At 30.8% G+C, this 24724-nt stretch overlaps 1 protein-coding gene across 4 annotated transcripts in view; it reads left to right on the forward strand.

Annotated features, from left to right (window-relative positions):
* The first annotated feature begins 2588 nt into the window (after positions 1-2588).
* Positions 2589-24724, forward strand: part of Bche (butyrylcholinesterase) — a 71216-nt gene continuing 49080 nt past the window's right edge. The window contains exons 1-3 of one of the 4 annotated variants that reach the window (XM_048814368.1): positions 2589-2753; positions 8318-9842; positions 19968-19995. In XM_048814368.1, the coding sequence (XP_048670325.1) occupies positions 2636-2753; positions 8318-9842; positions 19968-19980 (1656 nt within the window). In that variant the 5' untranslated portion in view covers positions 2589-2635 and the 3' untranslated portion in view covers positions 19981-19995. Of the gene's footprint in view, positions 2754-6770; positions 6941-8317; positions 9843-19967; positions 19996-24724 lie in introns of those variants that run through there. The other 3 variants (XM_048814367.1, XM_015494300.2, XM_015494298.2) reach the window with 3 other exon arrangements.

Here is a 24724-nt window from a genome sequence, read left to right on the forward strand (position 1 = left end):
CATGCCTTTATTTTATTTGTCTCATTTTTATGTGGTGCTAAGGATCGAACACAAGTTCTCACTCATGCCAGGCAAGCGCTTTGATACTGAACTACAGCCCCAGCCCAGAAATGTACTTTAATTTGCAAACCACACTTTTTTCAGAAAATTCATTTATCTTGTTAAAGAAAGTATTAATAAAGAAAATATTAGAACACTTTTATGGCATCATCAGACCTAAGAATAGGCACTTTTGCTGAGGCTGGCTTTGAACTCATGATTCTCCTGTCTCAGCCTCCCAAGCTACTGGGATCACAGGCGTGCACCACAGCACCCGGCCTCTCCTAGGAGTAATGTTAGACTCACAGTTTAAAATCTTTCTTGAATCAAGAAAACATCTAGCCCCTGATAACTGAGTCACAATTAAACCTTAAAAACTCAAGGCATCGCGGCTGGGTAACTGGAAGCCACTGTAAAGACAAGACCATAATGGTTGCCAAGACCAAGTTTTAGCTTATGTAGCTACAAAACCTGAGCCGTATTAATGCTATGTCAAGAGTCTGTGGCATTTCATCAGTGTCATTTTTCAGCATACTTAACATTTAACAGCAGGATCGCTAACCATCAAGGATGTGAATAACCCTTGCCTACTAACCCTGAAACACACTCACTGTGTGTGACCTACATCCTCCTGCTAGTAGTGTCAGAAAAGAATGACGCCACCAAAGCAGATCAGCTGTTCTATGTTGAGCCACAGAGGAAACCACTCAAGTATGACAGGAAGAAGAGATGCTTTAAGGACGAAGTAAAGTAATGCATCTGACAGCAGGGCATAGCTTAGAAACCATGAGAGTGGTGAACTAAATGGGCAAGAGCTAAAGATGATTCACTTGAGTAAAAACAGTAAGCAGGAAAAAAAAAATGTCAGGTTTTGTAATCAGTTTAAACATCTGCTTGTAACTGATTTCGTTTTTAGCATCTTTTTTTCATAACAAAAATTAAATTATGTGTAAAAATGTGATAAGTTTTGTATAGCATTGAGTGGGTATTAGGAGCATGCAAAATACTCTGCTGAATTCACTAAAATTAAAAATCCTCAATAATTGCAGGGTTTGAAAATAAGATTAACTATATACTAGCTTAGAAAACAATGCAATGGAGTTGTGTGGGAAGAAGAATTTTGACATTTGAATAAGTAAATCACTACATTGAACTAATGGCCTCCTTGTAAGCCATCAGAATTAATGCATTTTAAAGCAAAATGCCATTACTTTGAAACCCATAGCAAAACTGTCAGCATACTTCCTCTTAAAAAGAATTTTTCTACATTTAGATGCACCATGTATTCTGTAACTTTTCTTAAACTAGGTTATTAGAAAAACTATATTCTAAATACATTATAAATCATTATTGTGAAGTTTATTAGCTAGTCCATACTGCCTAAGTAGTAATTCTCATACAAAAAAAGACAAGCTGAAAACAAAATGACTATCACCTGGGAATCAGTTGACTTGAAATGATATCAGACAAATCCATGTTAAAATTCTGATTCCCACAGGTACTTATGGTAGGACATATAGCAAATTTCTGATTTCTTCCAAGCCTTAGCTTCATCATCTGAAAGTTTATTTAAGAATGTTAACTAAATTTTTAAAAATATATTTTATGTAAATTGTTAGTTTTAATGCTTGGTACACGATAGAATAACAACAGAAATTGCCAGGTTTTATATTTGCTTTTTAATATTTAAAATATTGAATACCAAAAATCAGCCTTTCTACAAATACATGCCTTCTGATTAGTCCTCAGTGAGACCAAAGATAAGATATTTAAAAGTGAAAGAACTCATTTACAAAAGATGAAAAATGAAACAGCACTGAGAATTCAGGTATTAAAGAGTTCATTAGAAGTATTTCTTTTAAAATTTTTACCTAATATGTCTTTCAGGGAAGATGAGCATGAAAGATAAAAATACATCCTCCCCTGCATATGTACTGCCAGCTACCAGGTACAAAAAGCCTTTTTTACAGAGTTTGTTGAAAATCTTTCATGGTATTTCCTTGACTTGGCCAGAAAATTGCAGCTTTTCATTGCATACACCTGCATGCAGGGCTCCCTGAAAAGTAAATTACTATGAACAGTGAAATTTGTATGACTTAAATAAGTGTTGACACGTGGGGAATGAAAAGGGACACATATCAGAGATGTTCATTTAGTTAATAAAACTAGGCATTTGATTTGAATAGCTTTATATCTACAGAGTGATTGTCTCTCACTTTCTTTTTTATGATACTTTAAAACTACATAATTTTAGCAGATTGAATAGCAAATTTCAATAACATCATTTCTTTACAACAAAGTGTGCATCTTTAAATCTTAAGCATAGGAAAAAGCTATAAAAGAAAAAAAAGTTCTGATAGTGTTAAGAAATCGTGCATTTTGTGTTTTAAAAAGCTTCCATATCTTTTTTTTTTTTTCAGTCTTAGAAGACTGCCTGTGATTATAAAGCATGATCCAGTAATACTTTTGTAAATGAATCACTACTGCATTCATACCATTAGCCTCTGAACAGATGTCAGAAAGTAAAGATTGGCTGCCTCTAGATCAAGTTGCTGCTGCCAATTCTCGCGAGCTTTGTCAGTAACAGTTGATTGTAATGTCAGTGCAGTCCAATTTACAGGCTGGAGCAGCAGCTGCATCCTGCATTTCCCTGAAGAATTGCATGATTTCTACTCCTTGCAAACTTTATCATCTTTATTTTTGCAGAAAGTCGGGTAAGTTAATCTGAATTTACACTTTTTTTTTTTTTCAGAGATGTAAGTTACTGTGAGGCTCATTCTGTGGGAGGAGTGTGGTTTCTTCACATGTTTGTTTGCCCTTTGGTGCTCTGTGGGGAATAGTCACTGAAGCTTGCAAATGGGACAGATGAAGCAAGTGAGCCGGCACATGCATCAGATCTTTCTATTTTCCTGGGAATGCAGATCTAGTCCCCATAACTGTTGAGGGAATAGGAGTTTATTCTCCACATAAAGGGCCATATCACTTGTGGAATCAAATATCACTGTGATATTTGTTCTTTCTGAGCTCCTTAAGGAAATATATTTTACACTACTTTATTCTTAAATGCACTGATTAATGACTCTTGCCTTGAAAGAGTAATAAAAGTGATCTTTGGCCAGGTTTGATCTATTTTCTCCCCTTTTTGAAGTGGCATAACATTAATAGTTCTCTTACTGTTTACTTAGCAAAGTAATTTCTCAATCAATATCTTGTCGTCTGAAACTTTCACATTATCAACAGACAGAAGCTCAACTTTTCTTTTATGTAAAACAAAAATCTGTTTCCTAAGTTGATTTACAAATGTTTTCCCTTTGCCTGGTTAGACTTTTTTTTTTTTTACAGGCATTTTTAAATAGTAGCAAAATATCTTATATTTACTGTTATTTTATTATTTAGAAATATTAAGCAAATATAGACTTCCTGCTGATGTTTTAATCTTCTAAACTTAATGTTATTTTTTGACATCAGTAACCATCAATAATCACCAGGGCATTAAGCTTTAAAAGTATAAAATGTGTTAAATTGAAAAAAGACTGAAATGTGAACACAATTGTTTCATTTTTTTAATTTCTGTTTTTTACATACATTTTTATTTTTGGAGTAGGTCTTCTACTTTTTTATTAATATATGTCAGTTAAGAATGTTATGTGAAATGTATCCCTAATATAAACTATTACTAGTGATAAATGAAACTTTCTCATTTATAAATTCTTTACTTGAGGATAAGATTGAGCATTTGAAGTGTGGCATATTGCTTGGAAGGGTATTCCTTAGAGTTCTCTGTAGGTGTAAAATAACGTGGTCTTTGGATCCAAAAAATAATTTCTAACTGGATTTTCAAAGTTATATTTTATTTTCCTAGCTGTGTTATTTTTGTTTATTTGCAATGTCCCACTTTTTTAGTTGTAAAAAGCATCCAAGACCTATTCCATATTATATTTTTATAAAGTATAAGCAAGTATTAGTTTAACAAGTCATATCTTCTGTACAAATGTAGTACCTTCTTTGATTTATTTATAGGCAATAATAATACATATTTAAATTATACAGCATGTTTGTTTTGATGCTTTTGTTAAAATTTGCTCACTCTTACGAAAACTGGACTGTCAAAGAGAAATAGAATAGATGACAACCTCAGAGAAAATTCAACTTCTGGAGAAGACCTAGAGATCTAAATATAAAGGGTTCAAATTATTTCTACAGTGAAAGTGTGTGAGCACTTTTCTTGATTGAGGACAGACACAGATCTTGTGCTTCTCATACCTAAAATATGGTCTTCTATCTGTATACTGCCTCTCAGTGCCTACTGGATAACTGAAAGATCCCTGAGAGACAGTGGCATAGTGCAAAATAGTCTTTCTCAATTTCCCACTTTTCTTAACATGATATGAAACAAGGTTTGGGGATTTGATATAAGAACTTATTTGTTTTAAAATGACCAAATCATTTTAGTGGTTCGTGTTCTAGATCATATGAATATTATCTAGATTGCTCTTTCTTCAACATTTTAATAGGATTTGTTTTCAAATAAAAAGATACATTTTATTGTGACTTTTTCAACATTGGAAAACTAATATGCAGAGAAGACTATTAGAAATATTTTTGACATTTCTTTATGTAGGCACTGGCTGGCCTATTATTTTAAATACTTAGTTGATATCCAATTATGACAAATAAGTGGTAAATATATAATTCTTTATTTAAGTCAGTTAATCACATCCAGTATACTATAACACAGCATATTTACTCTTATAACTGACTGGAGAATTTTGATAATTTTAAAAATAAAATGCAAAAAGAAGAAAGTTATTGAGTTTTATTTTTTAAATTATATTTTTGAAAGTTCAGAATTTCAAAAAAAATCACCACTTTAATTTGTATGTCCTGGAGCATTTGATAAAATTGGAGTTTATTAATTTACTTTTGCCTCATCTTTCTTTCAAATATTATCTACTACTTCAATAGGTTAATTGATCTAAATTCCTTTTATTGTTGTACTTGTTGTGCAAATTTGCCTCATTTTTTATGATAAACTTGGTATGAATATGTGTATTCAGTGGCAGTTGCCACAGAATCTATGAAAAGAGAAACAATGAATTTTTCTTGAATATTTTAATCATTTTTAACAATTTAGACATGTAGACTGGTAACATTTTGTTAGTCTTCTTTTATTTATTTCTATTTTAAAAACATAAATTGGAAGACTGTAAAACCAATGTGTTAAAATACAGAATATCAGATTATAACAACAAACTGATGTTTATTTAAACAAAACAATGAAGGTGAATATAAAAATCTCAAACTACACGAAGTATGTGAACATTTGCAAATTTTCTTATGAAGATATAGGTTTACTTTTATGGTATATAACAATCTTCAACAAGTAGCATTTGTGTCAAAACTACACAGTTATCTTTGCAATAATTGTATGCTTAAAACACTTGTTTTTAATGATAAAAATTACATTATTTATGAGGTAAAAACTCATAATTATTGAAAAAATTCTCTAATTTATATGAATAGTATTGCATAAAATTGAGATATACTTGAAATGTAAATAAAAATATTTATGTAAATTAATGTAAGTGACATGAAAATGATATTGCAACCTTTTAGATGAAATAACACCTATTGTAAATGTAATAAAGTTACCATATTTATTAATTATATATGAAATAATGCACTTGTTAGTAATTGTATCTGCATTGCAATAAAATTAGTAAAATATTTGTAGAAAAAAGTTTTTAAACAATCAGAGGCCAAAAAAGAGTTAACATTTTGTTTGATTCTTAAAGATAAACCAATATTTAAGTAAGATCAAGGAAACAATAGAGAATCTTTTCATTGGTCAGGGGGACACTGACTGAGCAAGCTAAGAAGGACAAGTGATAATCAAGAACCTGTAATTAATTTGTTGAAAGGGTGTATAGACTAAACCTGCTTTGTATTTTATTTCTTTTGCCTTGACAATGAAGGTTTTTAAAGAGGGAACCATCCTGCACAGTACTTAATCTCATCCATTTATTTATGTAAAAGGACTTACTAATTATTAGGAAAAAAGAATAAAAAGGACTATAATAGCAGTGCCTCTAAAACTCCTGTTAAAAGTCTGTAACTCCCATAGTAAATGTTAGGCTACCAGAAACTGTACATTATTATTACATATTACTTGCCTATTGTTATTATAATGCACCAAGTTACATTTACTATAATAATAATAAGTTTTAAATATCATGAGCACAGAAAATGTTAAAATGTTTCTGCTTCATTAATATATTTTATTGATGTTAGTACACATTCAACAGTATTAAAGCAAAGGACATAAAAATAATCTGTGATGATTTAAAGACAGAACTTTTTATAACTTATTTTTTTTTCTTTTTTTAAAATTTTTTATTGTTGGTTGTTCAAAACATTACATAGTTCTTGACATATCATATTTCACACTTTGATTCAAGTGGGTTATGAACTCCCATTTTTACCCCATATACAGATTGCAGAATCATATCAGTTACACATCCATTGATTTACATGTTGCCATACTAGTATAACTTATTTTATATAGAGATATTTTTGTACTTACATATGAATATTGATAGTATTATATTTTGATGTGGATAAGGTCATAACTAGTAAGCTCTAAACTAAGTGATATAAACCATGGTTTAATTTATTCAGATATATGTTTGAATCAAAAGTTGTTTTTTTTTGTTTTGTTTTGTTTTTCTTAGCTATCCTATGAACAGTGGTGAAATAAGCTGATTTTAAACATGAGTATTCAAGGTCTGGAAGAATTGAGAGTTATTCTACATACCAGGAGAGCTCCTTATTCTTTGCCTTCTGAAACAATCTAAATTAACAAACAAAGTAAAAACTAATACAGATGTTCAAGTCTGACAGGGTTAGTTTCTTGGTCATGCAAGTTGGATTTATAATTACAGCATCAGAAAAAAAATAAAGATTTTATATATATTTTATATATTTTATATAATAATATAGATGAAAACCACTACTTATAAATGAATATTCTAATTATATTTCTTGCAGTTATATAAAGATGTTAGTTCTTTTAAAAAATATTTGTGTTATGTTTTTCAATCCCTCTTTAGAACATAGTTTTTGATGTGTTTTTTAATATTTTTATGTAAAAGAAACTTAGATATCCATTAAAAATTTTTGATAAAATGTATATCTATCCAAATGACATCTTTATATCATCAAAAATAGAATTTAACAAAATGTTAAATATTTATTATTTTGTACTTCGCAAAAATCATTTTGCTTGTTTCAGTTATCCCCTTAACTTCTCAGCTATGGTCCTCTGATTTCAGTCATTTTGTCCACCATCAAAACAGAAATAACTCTGACTGTGCTAACACATTTAACCAGTTACATATTCTTCAAGAAATTAACAATTTAGCAGATGTGCATTGTGTACAATCACTTCTAAGCCAGTATCTTCTTCCATAAAATTATAATATCAGTCATTGTTCTCACCACCAGAATTGTAATTCAGACAGAAGCTCCTCATCCTTATTAAATTTCAGAAAAATTTCCCTGGGATGCATCCCTGGCCCTCCTCATTTTTTTTTTTTTTTTTTTTTTTTGCTTTAATAATGGAGCAGATTTGTTATTTTTTATGATTTATAAAATAATCTTCAACTGTTATATTTTTGTTACTTAACATTCTATGAATACGTTGTCTAAGTCATTTCTTGACAATAGACTAAGATTGTATAGAAAGAGAAATTAGTAAGTGAAAGGACCATAAAAGGGACCATGTTGCAAAAAAGGGCAATAGTAGAAGTCTATGGATCCTAAAAAGTTCTTTATGTACTTCACAGTTTTGTCATGAGCCAACAAGCCAATATTTCAAAAAATACATGAGCTTGTATTTTGTCCTCTAAGGCAGAAATTATACCTGACATACCCCTTAATGCCATATTTAATGTGGCTGTACATAGTGCAGAATTGATATTATATATGCTTGGGACAAACTTCCTCTTTAAAATATAAAATCTTTACAGATCATGAATATTTCAAAAACAAAGTTACTTCTACTTTCCATTCTACTTATTTTTCTTCTAAATTGAAAACTAAAATAGCCTAATTTTCTTGTTCCCGCCCCCCAAATTTATGCCTTTGTAGTGATAGCAGACTTTGTAGTGTTCATATTTTTTAGGATAAAAAGAAGCCATATGTTTTAGTAAATTATCATCAATAAAGTATAACACTTTATACATAGAGTGATCAAAATCTCTGCTTACCTCTCTTTCAGAAATCAACATGCAGAGCAAGCACTCATTTATAGGTGTTCAGTTTCTCTTGTGGTTTCTTCTGCTCTGCATGCTTATTAGGAAGTCACACACTGAAGAAGATATGATAATTACAACCAAGATCGGGAAAGTGAGAGGGATGAGCTTATCAGTACTCGGTGGCACTGTCACTGCCTTTCTTGGAATTCCTTATGCACAGCCACCCCTTGGTACGCTTCGATTCAAAAAGCCACAACCCCTGAATAAGTGGTCTGACATTTGGAATGCCACAAAATATGCAAATTCTTGCTATCAGAACATTGATGAAAGCTTCCCAGGCTTTCCGGGATCAGAGATGTGGAATCCAAACACCGACCTCAGTGAGGACTGCTTATATCTGAATGTGTGGGTTCCGGCACCTAAACCAAAGAATGCTACTGTAATGATATGGATCTATGGTGGTGGCTTTCAGACTGGGACATCCTCTTTACATGTCTATGATGGCAAGTTCCTGGCTCGGGTTGAAAGAGTTATTGTAGTTTCAGTGAACTATAGGGTGGGTGCCCTAGGATTCTTAGCCTTACCAGGAAACCAAGAGGCTCCAGGGAACATGGGCTTATTTGATCAACAACTGGCTCTTCAGTGGGTCCATAAAAATATAGCAGCCTTTGGCGGAAATCCTAAAAGCGTTACTCTCTTTGGAGAAAGTGCAGGAGCAGCTTCAGTGAGCTTTCATTTGCTTTCTCCTAGAAGCCACCCTTTGTTCACCAGAGCCATTCTTCAAAGTGGATCTTCTAATGCCCCTTGGGCAGTAATTTCTCCTTATGAAGCCAGGAATAGAACCTTGACCTTAGCAAAATTTATTGGTTGCTCCAGTGAGAATGAGACAGAGATAATAAGATGCCTTCAAAATAAAGATCCCCAGGAAATTCTTCTGAATGAAGTGTTTGTTCTCCCTTATGACACTCTCTTGTCAGTAAAATTTGGTCCCACTGTGGATGGTGATTTCCTCGCTGACATGCCAGACACACTACTCCAACTTGGACAATTCAAAAAGACTCAGATATTGGTGGGTGTTAATAAAGATGAAGGGACAGCTTTTCTAGTATATGGTGTTCCTGGTTTCAGCAAAGATAACAATAGTATCATAACAAGGAGGGAGTTTCAAGAAGGTCTAAAAATGTTTTTCGAAGGAGTGAGTGAATTTGGGAAGGAATCAATTCTTTTCCATTATGCTGATTGGTTAGATGATCAGAGACCTGAAAACTACCGTGAGGCCTTGGATGATGTTGTTGGCGATTATAATATCATATGTCCTGCTTTGGAGTTTACCAAGAAGTTCTCAGATTTGGGAAACAATGCCTTTTTCTACTATTTTGAACACCGATCTTCCAAACTTCCTTGGCCAGAATGGATGGGAGTGATGCATGGCTATGAAATTGAATTTGTCTTTGGTTTACCTCTGGAAAGAAGAGTTAACTACACAAGAGCTGAGGAAATTTTGAGTAGATTCATAATGAAATGTTGGGCAAATTTTGCAAAGTATGGGTAAGTGATGATTTTTGTTGCTCTCTGCTTTAGTTGGTTTTGTTTTGCTTGATCTCTTGATCTTTTGTGTAGACTTTCTTAAAGGCATAGAAAAGTTTTGATGATTTATTCTCTTTGTATCAAAGATAATAAATTTTTTTTATCATGTAGTAAATTGCAATTCTTTGTATCAGAGTGCTTTGCAGAAATCATCATAGAATTTTCATGAAAGTATTTCTTGATTTCATTTCCAAACTATTGCAGAGTACTTTAACAATGCTAGTCAAAATTTGTATGGAAATAGCTGCTTGCCTGAACAATTGAAATGTTTGTTACAGTGCTTTCTAAGCCTCAAGTTTATGATGTTCACAGATTTAGGCAAGAGTAGAAAAATATATCTTTTTTATGTTTCTAAGCCTTGTAGAGTGGTTTCTGCTACATGAAGTGATAATCTTTGCTCAGGAAAATGAAGGGACAAGGTGGTGATGGAATTTGCACTCAGATTATCTGAAATACACAGTATTGTTCATTCTATAAATTCATTTTCCCTAACAGATTTGTTAGAGCTCTGAGATAGTCTGTGTTTGACAGGACCTATGAGAATCTTTATGTTTAGCTAAGCTGTTCTCCAAAGAGGTCTTATGGTTGATGTTAGATAATCAGAGACTTTGCCCTAGAAGATATTTTTCTTATGTATTATAAATATTGCAATATTATGTCTTCAAGAGTCAGAAGAAAATACATGTACTTAATGAATTATAGATGGTTCCAATTATGCTTTGTCTATTTTTTTAACGTTACAGTAATGCAAATGTGATACCATTCAATAGAAACGGTACTTTGAATTTTGAATTTTGATGTCTTCTTGGGCCAGCAGTATTAGGCAGGATACTCTTCAGGATGCTGGACAGCGGCAGCAAGTGTCAGCTCCCAGGCAGAAAAAAAAAAACGAAAGCAAGAGTAAACAGGGGATAAACTGTAGGCTACTGTGTTGCTAACCCATAGCTTGCTCAGTAGCTTAGGTGTATTCAATGTGTTCTTTTATTTATGATATTTTCAATTTACAATGGCTTTATCAGGATATAACCCCATCATAAATCAAGGTGCTAAGAGGACATAACCCATTCATAAATCAAGGAGCAACTGTAATCGGTAGGAATATATTTTTGAATGGGGGTGCATTCATGTAAAAATAGAATCTTTTCTTTTTCACTACATGTATATTCTCAAAAGAATTTTAGACATTAAAGTAGTTTATATCATTGTGAATAATAAAAAATAGAAATTTACAGAACCTGCTTTAAAGGGAGTGTATGTCCATGTATCAATCATAAGTTGATTGCTTCTTTAATTAATCTGTGACAGTTTCTTTAATAATTAAACATAATGTTGATAATTATATAATTGCTTTCTGGTGTTCTTAGTTTACCTTCCATTTGGAATTCTTCATTTCAATGTTACTATATGGATCATTCTGCACTATTAGTTACATCATATTATTCTCAAAACTTCATGTTATGTATTCACTGTGTGTAAAGTTATAAATTTTCCATGTAGTTTTTAAGGGCTTCTATAATCTCTCTGCAACACACATTATCTAACAACATCTGGATATGTGGTAGACCAGTTTTCTCAGGAATGCAGACTCCAAGCAGAACTGTACCCTGCAGCTGTGCTCTTGCTGTGTGTCTCCATTAAAACACCTACACTTTTCACTTTCAATGACTTAAGTCCTCCTCTTTGTAAGATGCTGATCAACTACACATGTCATCCAGTGTTTCTTTACTACCTAGAACAATTTCTTTTAAAATCTTTTTTTTTTCATGGAGATTAATTATAAATTGTCTATATCCTTGCCTTCAATATAAGCCAATTCTTCTAAACTATATTAAATTACAACTTCTTGAAATAGAAAGTATGATTTTGATGAAGACTCATTAAAGAACTGAGATGGGTATATCATATTTAAAGATTTGGTTAATGATTGAATGATAGTGAAAACTAGTTTAAATTTTTTAAAAATTCTTTCAGGATATGTGGGTTATTATATTTTCTGTAACTGTGAAATATTTTATGTCTTCTCAACATTTGTCTGAATGCCTACTCAAGACAAGAAGCATCATATTATTTTTGAGCTACATTAGAATTACTTATGTCTCATTCTGTTCTCTGCCTAAAGCTTACATCCACATGGGATCATTTCAGTGTTTTGAATTTTTATTACAATACAATTTGCAAATTATTTAAATAAAAATATTTTTTGAACATGCATGTTCATAATTTGTAAAGGATTTAATATTTTACTTGTTGAAATTATGAAGGAATCTATATTTTGTCATAGTGGAGAACAGTAAGAATGAGATATGTTAAACACATTTTTATATAAACATAACAGCAAATGAATAAGAGAATCTTTGGCATAATAGAAACAAAATTTAACCCTCCTGAAAGGCAGGTATGATTAATATTTTAATTGGAAATAAAAGGTTTACTTTTTAATTACAATGATAAATTCATAAAACAGGTATTATAAAATACTGAAGTTTAAAGTCAACATAGTATATTATTATAACCATAACAAGATGTTACTTTAGAAAAGGAAGTTCCTTTCTGGTTTATATTTGCATGATTGAACAGAGAAAATGATGATTTGTCATATATGTTGAGAGTTGACTTTATGGCAAGCAAAATGATAATAATAAATGGACTTCAGTGGAAATAAAGTTTGGAAATCTGATCACAGTCATGATGTTCCAACTCTTTAGCTCTCAAGAGGGGAAATTATCACCCATCCATCCCATGTCTGGATCTCATTTTGAATATTTCACTTGGGGGTGAGGTAATACTAGCAAGGTGTAATCTTGTTCCTGACATCTTTTGTTAGCATGATATATTTGCAACTCATCTCTGTCCTATAAATCAGAAGTTTATTTCTTACTCTCATAGTGATTGCTATTCCCCATGGAAGATTATGCCATAGTATGATCATTCATCTGCAATTTGTTTTCTGCTTGGGAATATTATGAATAAAGTATCCATAAATATTTTGCATAAGATGTTTGTAGATACATATTCTTTTCTCTTTTTGAGTGGTGAAGAACTAGGAAAGGTATTTCTGGGAAGTCAATAAGTACATACTTATCTATTCTAGAAATTGTCTTTATTTAGTTTTCTTTAGTCGAGAATATCATATTTCCAGAAAAAAAAATGTGCCAGAGCTCCAATAGGTTCACAACCTTAGCAACATTTGCAATTATCAGTCTTTCATGTTAGCTCTTCTGCTGGCTTTGTACTGTGATACCACAGTGGTTTTACTATTTACTGATAACTAATGAAATAGAACCCTTTTTCACATGTTTACTGGTCACTTGTATTTTATACAAAATATAAATATTTTGAACTCAATGTATTTCCTATTTTTAATTAGGTTTTACTTACCAGTGAATTTTAAGGGTCTTATATATTTAGTATAAAAATTCTATTGATTTTGAACACTTTCTCCTAGTCGGCATCATGACTATGAATTTTTAAATGACTTTCTTAATAATATAAAGAGCAGAATTTTTAATTTAATTATTTTTCATAGAAATACTTACATATTTCATTATTATTTATTGGAAAAGATACTTCTTTAGCTATTTAATTATGTTGGAAATTTTTTTCAAAATCAGTTGACCATATGTGTGTGGATATAACTGAGGACAATTTGTTCTGTTCTACTAGATAACCAATATCTATTTTTATGCCAGTATGTCTTCAGTAATATGTTTATATAGTATGGTTTTAAATTGAATCATTTAAAAACATACAATTTAACTTAAAAATAAAATTTTAATTTGAAAAGCATGTCAGAACTAGGTTTGAATTTCTTAATTAGCTTCACATTCTTAATAAAAATTTAGATAGAATGTGAGTTATTGATGAAATTGAAGAGAATGGTGATCTTAACATTATGGCTTTCCAAATCCATGAACATGATGTTTGTAATGTTATTTTGTTCTTTAGCTTCAAAATAGAATTTAAAAGATTTCTGTATAAAAGTCTTGTATATGTTTCAATTTATCAACAAAGATTACACATATTTTTAAATTTTATTTTTCAATTTAGGTTTTGCTGATACCTTGAAATTATAATTAATTTTTATATTGACATTACAGAATGAACCTCACAATGCCAATACTAATTTTAGTTGTTTTTGCTGCTGCTGCTGCTGTTGTGGTTATTATTGTTATTGTTTTGGAAATGGGATTGAACTGTGGATCTACACTTAACATTGTTAAGTGAGGACTGAGCTCTGCTTCCAGTCCTTTTCAATTTATTTTGAGACAGGATCTCACTGAGGGATATCAGCTATTCTAGAACTTGTGATTCTGCTTCTTTAGCCCTCTGGTTTATATTTGCATAATTGAATAGAGAAAATGATAATTTGTAATATGTGTTGAGAGTTGGCTTTATGGAAAGCAAAATGATAATAATAAGTGAACTCTAGTGGAAATAAAAAGTTAACTTAGATTATAGGCATATGCCTCCAAGTCTAGCAATTTCAGTCATTTTATAGAGTTATTAAGGATCACTTCATTGGTGATAAAAAACATTTTTTTTTAAATTTTGGTAGACAGTTTGCCTTTTTTTATCAATATTTATGTTTTTATTTTCCTTGTTGCTGATTTGTTATTTCATTATGATTTTAAAGCAATAGTAATAATAGAGGTGCAGTATATAATATTTCTTTAAATCTTAGAAGATGTGTGTTTATTGTTTCCCTACAGTGGTACAACTTTATACAGTTTTACTTTCAAAGGTTTCATTTATCTGCAATAACCCATATAATTAAAATATTATTAGAAAGTTCAGAAATAGCAACTCCTAAGCTTTAAATTATCCTTCTGACTAACATGATGAAATCTCACTCTGTTCTTACATGCCCAACCTGGAACATGAATCATTCCTTTGTAACCACATGGTATGTTTTCCATCCTGTGGCAGTTGAGAAAGTGGGAGACCACATCCTCATAACATTTATATAGTACATTGTTATAATTGTTCTATTTTATTATTAGTTATTATTAATCTCCATGTATAATTAATAAATTATAGTTTATCATAGAAATGTGTACATAGGAAAAATATTATATATTATATATAAATATAATATATTATAACATATTAATATAAATATATTATATTATAATATATTATATTATGTCCCAGGTGGGACAGAGGAGAAAAAAGTGAGATTTCATCATAATGCTCAGAATAAAAATTTAAAATTTAGGAGTTGCCATTCAGACATCCATTGGCATTCTTGGAATGTATCCTCAGTAGATAACATGGTCTGACTCCATCTTCAGTAATAACAAGTTTTTCTTTTCATCCAATTGAAGATATTCCCCTATAGTTACAGTTTCTTAAAAGACTTTAAGGATGTTAAATGATAATGAATGCTCTGTCTGCTTCTATTTAGAAGGCTACACACTTTTGTTTGTTATTTTGTTTTTCTTACTAATTCTGTTAAGGTGGTGAGTTACATTGATCCAACTTTTGAATACTGAAACAGTCTTGCATTCCAAGGATACAAACAACTTTCTCACAATATTCTGTCTTCTTAATGTATTTCTGGATTGTTTTGACAATAATAAATATAATTTGTTGAGAAGTTTTCCTCTTATTCATGAGGATGATCAATATACATTTTATTTTCTTTAATTATTAAGAGTGAAGTATCAGAATACTCTTCCTTCTGCTTCAAATTTTGGACATTGCACACCATAGGCATTATTCCTTTGATATTTAATATGCATAAATAGTGAAGCCATTTGAATCTGGTGCCTTTTTTGTAATTAAATTTTTGTACTATAAATCTAGCACTTTGATTGAGACAGTGCTATCTAGATATTCCAGCTCTTCTCGATTCATTTTTGGTAGTTTACATTTTTATGATATTTTTGCAATTAATCAAAGTTATCAAATCTCTTGGCATTAAATTGTGCATAATATTCCCTTATGGTAGTATTTTATTGAATATTGTGTTTTCCTTGAAATTGTTAATTTTTTCTTTTCAATCCCTTGATTATTCTTGCTTAAATATTTTTAGTCTTTTCAAAGAATTATTTTAGGCTAATTTTATCCTTTTCAATTTCATTGCCTTTTGTTGAATAATTTCCTTCTTTATGTCTACTAGGGTTAATTTTAATCCTCTTTTTTAGCTTCTTCATAAGTAGGTAAATTTTTAGGCACTTTTTTCCTTTGTAATACAGACGTTTAAATTATGCTTCCTTCTAAGCATTACTTCAGTTTCTTCCAGCAATTATGATACATCATATTTTTCATTATGATTAACTTTAATATAATTTTGAATGTTCCTTTAGTATTTGTTTTACCTATGGGTTCATCAGTAGTCTGATAATTAATTTCCAATTATACAAATTTGGGGAATTTGTGGGACCCTTATTGTTATGGTCTTCTAATTTAAATCAATTCTTACAAGATAATATATTCTATAAAATTTCTCCCTTTTGAAAATTATTTATACTTTCATTGTTTCTTATGATTAATCCTGAAATTTAAATATATCATGATTGTTCAGATCTTCTAATATGTGTACTAATATGTGTTTTCTGTGTGTTTCAAATACTCTGAGAAAAGTGATAAGATCCCCAGTTATAATTGTGGTTTTATTTATTTGCCTAAAATTTTTCTTTTAGTGTTTTAAATCTAGGTTATTTTGTGTGTGAACATTTTATTATTATGGATTCATGATTAATTGACTGCTTCATCAATGTATAATATCCCCCTTTGTCTAGCTAATTCTAATATAAAGAGATATGCCACATTTTCCATGTTTATGTTTGCATAACACATGTTGTTACATCCTTTTATGTTAAACTTATCTATATATTCTAAAAAAAATTTTATATTATTTTTTTAATGTTTTTGATATCTAATGTAATTATCGATATAGTTGGTTAAAGTCTATCATTGTGCTCTTATTAAATTCATCTTTTCTATTCTTTCTTTGCAGGTTTTTAAAAATTTAGTGAGCATTTTTAATATTGAATTTATTTTATATAGACTTTTTAATTTTACTTTTAACATTTCTTCATGATGAGTTTAGAGCCAACAACTGTTAAGAGTTAACTTTGGACGCCTTAAAACTTGACCCCAACACATCCCACTTTTTCACTACCTGTTTTCTATTTTTTAAATCATTCTTCCTTTTTTTCTTTTTCTGTCTCACCACTGTACATATGTAAGAAATTTGCAATATCATTTAATGTATTCTCTTCCATGTTTTCCTTATTCTTTCTCTGTTTTTATAACAATATGTAAAGTAAGCCTATATTTATAATATAAATTCATTAATCAGTTATATCTAAGTAAATTGATAAACACAAAAAATCTTTTATATTTCTACATATATTTGCTATTTCCAAAGTTCTTTACTTTTTCCTACAGTTTCTAGTGTTGTGGGTTTTAGGAATTATACTACGGTGAATTTCACTGTGGCTTATTAATACATACATATACTATAATTTGATCAATTTTATTCCCAGTATCTCCACTTGGCCTCTCCTTCTTCCTCCTCCAACCCCCTTTTTCTACCCTTGGGTCTCTCTTCTACCTCCTTTCTTTCTTTTCTTTTATTTCCCTAAACATTTATGCATATGAGAGAACATATATGATACTTTTCTTTCTGTGTCTGGCTTATTCACTTAGCAGGATGCTCTCCAGTTCCATCCATTTTTCTGCAAATGACATAATTTTCATTGTTATTTATTAGTGAATAAAATGCCAATGTGTAAATACACCACATTGTCTTTATAATTCACTTGTTCACAGACACCTAGGCTGGTTCTATAACTTGACTGTGAACTGTGTCATAATGAACATAGTTACACATCTATTTCTAAAGTATGAAGACTTTAACTCTTTTGGCTAAATACCCAGGAGTGGGCTAGCTGCAAAATATAGTAGTTCTACTTTTAGTTTTGAGGAAGCTCCAAAGTAATTTCCTTAGTGTCTTCACTAATTTACATTCCAATTAGCAGTATATAAGGGTTTCTTTTTCTCTACATCCTCACCAGCATTTATTATAATTTGATAATAGCCATTTTGAATGGAATGAAATGTAATCTCATTGTAGTATTGATTTGTATTTCCATGATAGCTAAAGATGTTGAAAATTTTTTCATGTAATTGTTGCCCTTTTGTATGTCTTCTTTTGAGAAGTGTATGGTCAACTCAGTTGAATGTATTATTTGGGGTATTTTTTGATATCAAATATTTGAATTTTTTTTTATATTGGGGAAACTAATCCTCAGAAGAGTGACTGGCAAAGAATTTTGTAGGCAGTCTCTTCATGCTGTTGCTTCCTTTGCTGACAAAAAGTTTTTAGTTTGTCCTTATCCCATTTATTGATCCTTGCTAATTATTTCCTGAGCTGTAGAATTTGTATTCAGGAAATTCCTGCTTGTGCCTCTGTGTTAAAAGAGTTGCCTCTGTATTTTCTTCTAAGCAGTTGAAAAGTTTCTGGATTTTGAGTTTACTTTTGTACAGATTGAAAAATATGGACATACTTTTATTCTCCTATACCTGGATATCCAGTTTTCCCAAAAAACAGATTGTCTTTTCTCTAGCATATCTTTTTGGCAATTTTGTCAAAAACAAGATAACTATACCGTGTGGGTTTGCCTCTGTGTCTTCAATTCTGTTCTATTTGTCTAATGTGCCTGTACTTATGAAAGGAACATTCTGGTTTTGTTACTAAGGCTTTGCAGTATAGTTTAAAATTAGATGTGAAGATGCTTCCACCAATGAATGCCTCTTTTGTGGGGGTTGGGGATTGAACTCAGGGGCATTCTACCATTAAGCCACATCCCCAGCCCTATTTTGTATTTTATTTAGAGACAGGGTCTCATTGAGTTGATTATTGCCTTGCCTTTGCTGAGGCTGGATTTGAATTCACAATCCTCCTACCTCAGCCTCCCAAGCCACTGGGATTACAGGCATGCACCACTGCACCCAGCAGCAATGCTCTTTTACCTCAAGATTAAACTTTTTCAATTCTGCATCTTTTGCCTTTCCATATGGATCTTTTAACTGTTTGTTCTTGTTCTGTGAATAATGTCATGGCTATTTTGATGAGGATTATATTGATCTATATAGATCCCTTTGAGTAATATGGCCATTTGATAATATTTTTTAGAATCTTTTTTATTAATTTTTTATTTTATGTATGACAGCAGGATGCATTACAATTCATATTACACATAAAGAGCACAATTTTTCATATCTCTGGTTGTATGCAAAGTATATTCACACCAATTTGTGTCTTTATAGATGTACTTTGGATAATAATGTCCATGACATTCCACCATCATTTCTAACCTCATGCCTCTTCCTTTCTCCTCCCACCCCTCTGCCCTATCTAGAGTGCCTATTTCTCCCATGTTCACCCTCCCTACCCCACTATGAATCAGCCTCCTTATATCAGAGAAAACATTTGGCATTTGTTTTTTGGGGATTGGCTAATTTCACTTAGAATTATCTTCTCAAGGCCATTTGGTAATATTAATTTTGCCAATCCATGAGTTTGTAAGGTGTTTCCTCTAATAGTGTTTTCTACAATTTCTCTCTTCAGCATTTTATAATTTTACTTTTAGAGATTTTTTCACCTCCTTGAATAGATTTATGCCTATGTAGTTAATTTTTTAAACCTATTACGATTGGATTTATTTTGCTGATTTCTTTCTCAGTGGATTAATTGTTGGTATTTTTATAAAGTAATTGATTTTTGTGTGTGGATTTCTCATCATGCCATTTTGCTGAATTTATTTATCCTTAGATCTAGAAGTTTTCTGGTGGAACATTTATGGTCCATCAATATAGGATCATATCACCTATGTATATTTTATTTCTTATTTTATTATTTGTAAACCTCTTATGTATCTTTCTTGCCCAATTTCTCTGGCTAAAATTTCAAGTACTGCATTTAATAAGAGTGCTGAGAGTGAACATCCTTAAAGTTTTTGTGATTTTAGAGGAAATGCTTTTGTTTTTTTCTCCATTCAATATGGTATTGACTTTGGGTTTGTCCTCAATAGCTTTATGATGTCCTAAATAGCTTCTCTTCCTATGTCCTTCCAGGTTTCTAACATGAAGCAGTCTTGAATTTTCTTGAATGACATTTCTGCATCTGTTGAGATGATCACTTTTGCTGTTGGTTCTGCTCTATGGCACATTGTGTCTACTGATGTGAACATGTTGAGTCATTTTTGCATCTTTGGAATGAAACCAATTTGATCATGCTATACTGTCTTTTTCAAGTGTTGTTGAATCTTATTTCCTTATTTTTGAAGAATTTTTACATCTATATTCATCAGTGGTACTAGTCTATACTTTTGTTTTCTTGAAATGTCCTTATCCAGTTGATATCAGGGTGGTACTGGCTACATAAAATGGATTTCAATGTATTCCCTCCATGTCCATGTCAGGCAATAATTTGAGGAACTTTGGTATTGGTTCTTCATTAAAGATCTGATAAAATTCACCTGTGAATCCACATGATCCTGAGATTTTTCTTTGTTGACAGGCTATTTGTTCCTTATTCCTTTACAATGCACATCATTGGTCTGTTTAGGCTTTCTATATCCTGTGGGTTCAGTTTTGGTAAGTCATATGTGTCTAGAAATTCATCCACTTCTTCTAGATTTTCTAATTTACTGGAATATGAGTTTTCAAAATAGTTCATAAAGCTCCTCCTGATTTCATTGTGTCCATTGTAATATTCCTGTTTGCCTTCAATTTTATTAATTTGGATTTTTTTTTCTTAGTTTGACTGTGAGCTTATCAAACTTGTTTTTTTTTTGAACCAACTCTATGTTTCATTTACTTCTCATACTGCTTTTTTTTAGTTTATACTTCATTAATTTCAGCTCTGATATTTATTATTTCTCTAAGACCTTGAGATACACCATTAGGTTTTTTGAGATATTCTCTCTCTCTCTCTCTCTCTCTCTCTCTCTCTCTCTCTTTTTCTCTCTCTCTCACTGTTAATGGGGGTGTTCACAGTAGTAAACTTCTCTCTGTATCCTGTAGCTTGTGCTTGTATTTTGTTTGATTCGAAGAATTTTAAAATTTCCCCTTAACTTCTTTAATGATCCACTCATAATTCAAATGTACATTCTTCCATTTCCATATATTTGTATAATTTCTGTAGATTTTCTTGCTGTAGATTTATAAATTTATTTCATTGTCTGAAAAAATGCAAGGCATTATTTAAGAATTTTTTTGTTTGCTAAGGCTCACTTTATGGCCTAATATGTGATCAATTTTGGAGAAAGTTTCATGAGTCTCTGAAAAGAAAGTATATTCAGCTATTGTAGATAAAGTAGTGTGTAGGTGTCTGTTGAGAGCATTTGTCTATAATATAGTTCAAATCAGGTGTTTCTTTGCTGATTTTCTGTTTGGATATCCTGTCATTGGGAGTATGTATTGAAGTCCCCTGCTTCAATACATACTGGGTCTTTCAATCCTTGTATATTGAGTAACATTTGTTTGGTGAAGTTCCATGAGTTAATGTTCTTGGCATAAACATTTACAATAATAAAAGTCAAATGCTACTGCAGTTTTAAATACTCCATATTAATGAAAGCCCAACATTCTATGTCTCCATTTGTAATTTCAGATAATTTTAACCCTTATATATTTCAGTTAGTCTTTGAAAACTCATTTTCTATTACATTAAAAGATTTCATGAGGGCTGGAAGTGAAGCTAAGTGGTAGAGTATATGCTTAGTACACATGAGGACCTTAGTTCAACTCTAGCATCAAAAACACCAAAAAAATATGAAAATGTTTAAATTTGATTTATTGGCAGAAATTATTAAATTATTCTGTGATAATATTAAATAGTATTCAAAGTTTGCATCTTTAGTTACAATGTTTTAGATTTCTTACAAATAGAAGATAGAACATAATTTCGGCCTTTCCTAAATGTGATTACTACCTATTTGTATTTTGCTTGCTCCTGTTCTTCTTCTAATCCCATCTGTAAAAATGAACTTAAAACCTTACCCAAATAGCACATGTTCCATATGTGTATTACAGAGAATAGCTTATAATAATATATGTTGTAATAGCAAGACAACATATTTTTTTCCACCAACAAATTATCAAAGCAATGACTTGGTGGCCACAAAAATAAAATAAAATTTGTTAGCTGCACTTTGTGATATACTATGAACACTATCCAAGTGATAAAAGAAATTGGTAAAATCAAATTTGGTTTGTTACAGAGAACAGAAGGCTAAATAAGAAAAATAAGCCAAAATATAATTAGTACCATAAAATAGAGAAAATTCTTATTCCAGTAGGCCTCTAGTTCCTTCCTACTCTTGCAGAGAATTTTTTTTGTTTCCTATGTCCTCACTGAGTTATATCCAGAGCTTCTTCAGTGTATAACCTTTGAGGAAGCCATTTACAATGCCTTTACACAGTCTTCCAGATTGATGTGTTGACTACCTTGCTGTGCCCAATGTTAATCTTTCTATAGATCCTTTGCATATACAACCTTTGGCGAGTTACTTAAAATTCCCTGATATTTTTCTTATCTGTTAACTGTGAATATAAATATACCTGTACCATTGACATATTGAAATATACTTTATCATTGGCAGGGAATTGCATTCATCCTCTCTATTTAGAAAACAATTTCCCCCTTACCAGGCATAAAATGCTTAGTCGTATTTAAGATTGAACACGGTTTTCCTCTCAAAATGTACAAATGTTTACTTTCCTAGTTTAGAACTATTTAACAAAACAATTACGTTTCAAACAAATAACAGTGAACATCAAAATTAAGGCCATCATCTCCTTCTATATTTTAGTAATAAATCATTTATTCAGAGCCCCTCTATAATTGTTAGTGTTTTCTAATGCTTTTTGTCTGATAAATGTTATGACACATAATCTTTGTTTTTTTCTTATTTTCATAACTTGAAACCAAAATTTATTTAGCAGAGGGATTTGGAAGTAACATTCAAGCATCCTACTGCTGTTCCCACAGAAGAGCATTTTCTTATTTATTGTGTATCACCTTGCATTTTAAGAAATTTATCACAGAGGAACAATTTAGTAAATATAAATAAAACGAATTATTAAACTTTTTGATGCCATGATTAACTGACCTAGTAAAGAATATAAGAAGTAATGTTAACTTTTGCAATGTGGAGTAGGTGAGATTAAATTAAATTCTAAACCATAATTTGTTAAAGCACTTTAAAAAAATAATTAGGACAATTGAAAAATAGGCATAATTCTATGTACTAAACTGAAAAATTCATAATAAATTACATACTTAACAGATTTCTAAAGCAATAAGCATTGTCTCTGGTTTATAATGCAGACACACACACACACACACACACAAATAAGAAGAATGCTTCACATTGATGATCACAAATTCATTGTATTTTTAGGAATACACTCAATAACAATGAATTTCCTAATACTTATAATGTAAAATTAGTTTAATAATATTTGCCATTAAATTGAAATATTTCTATTTTATTTACTTGTATGTCACAGGAAGTAAAATAATTAAAATATCTGAATTCCACTTATTTTCTAAATGAATAATTTTCTTGGCATGCCCTTTAGTTTTTCTCTTGGAATCATTTTGTATTTTCAACAAGCAACAGAAAAAAAATGGGACAGTCAATAAAATTATGAATGGAGAGCCAGTGCTTCTTCATTATAAATCACCATATAGTAATTTAGCATGTATCTATGTTAATAACATAGCATTTATATAAATTACTTTATCAATAAGTACATTTTAAAATTACACATGAATGTACTTTTTATTATATTTTTCAATTAAAAATAAATATTCTGTTACTTCACTACAGCACACCTTTTAATAGGAGGTATTTTAAATATACTAGAGGAATATCAGTTAAAGTTACTTTTAACATGAATAATACCATCACACTAAAAAGGTATTAAACATATGGATTCTATTATTAAAATAAAAAATGATGAAACTATCTCACAGCTTTTCAGATGAGAAAATTATGAGCCATAGAAGAAAAGTGAATTGCAGCCAATCAGTGACAGAACAAAGATCAACTATGACTTATAACTATTAACTTCTATTTTCTTATGTTATACATTCACAAGCCTATCTTCATTATGAATTATTATAACCTGTTATTAAGTGTGCTTTGAAAATTTATTTATTTGAAAACTTGTAATATTAATATGTTAGCATGCTGACATCTGTCTGGTTAATGCTTCATAGATAAGGGATGAGAGCAGACTAAAAATCAGACAACATGAACTACAGAGACAAGTTTAAGTATGCGAAAAACTGTCATCTGACCATCTACTCAATTATTAGCAGACTTATAATTAGATTTTTTTGACAGATAATGGTTCATGTGATTTCCAGAGTGATGAAGAAAAAAATCTTATCTTCTTATTCTATAATTATTTGTGGTATATTACCGTAATTAAACCAACTGGAACATTTTGATGATTTTGCAGAATGATCAAGACTTAAATCTTCATGGATTTATTTTATTGCTATCATGACAGCATCAAAGTTCTATCACTTCAAATGCCTTTCCTCCCCTTAGGGATTAGATGAGTAATTACCCCAAAATGAATAAAACAATAAATGCTAACTGCAGCATTCCTGTAACTTGCTTCAACAGATAGAATATAAATGTAGGTGAAAAAACCTGATGCATTAGTACAACTTATTTGAAAAGGAAGAATTACATTATAAGACAATTTAAAGCACACTTAATAAGATCACTTGAAAAACTACTTTAGAACACAGCAGTATTTTACCATCAATGACAGGGGAATGAGATGGAAAAATCAGATGCCCCCAAAGG

This window comes from Marmota marmota, unplaced genomic scaffold (genome assembly GCF_001458135.2).
Source record: "Marmota marmota marmota unplaced genomic scaffold, marMar, whole genome shotgun sequence".
NCBI lineage: Eukaryota > Metazoa > Chordata > Mammalia > Rodentia > Sciuridae > Marmota > Marmota marmota.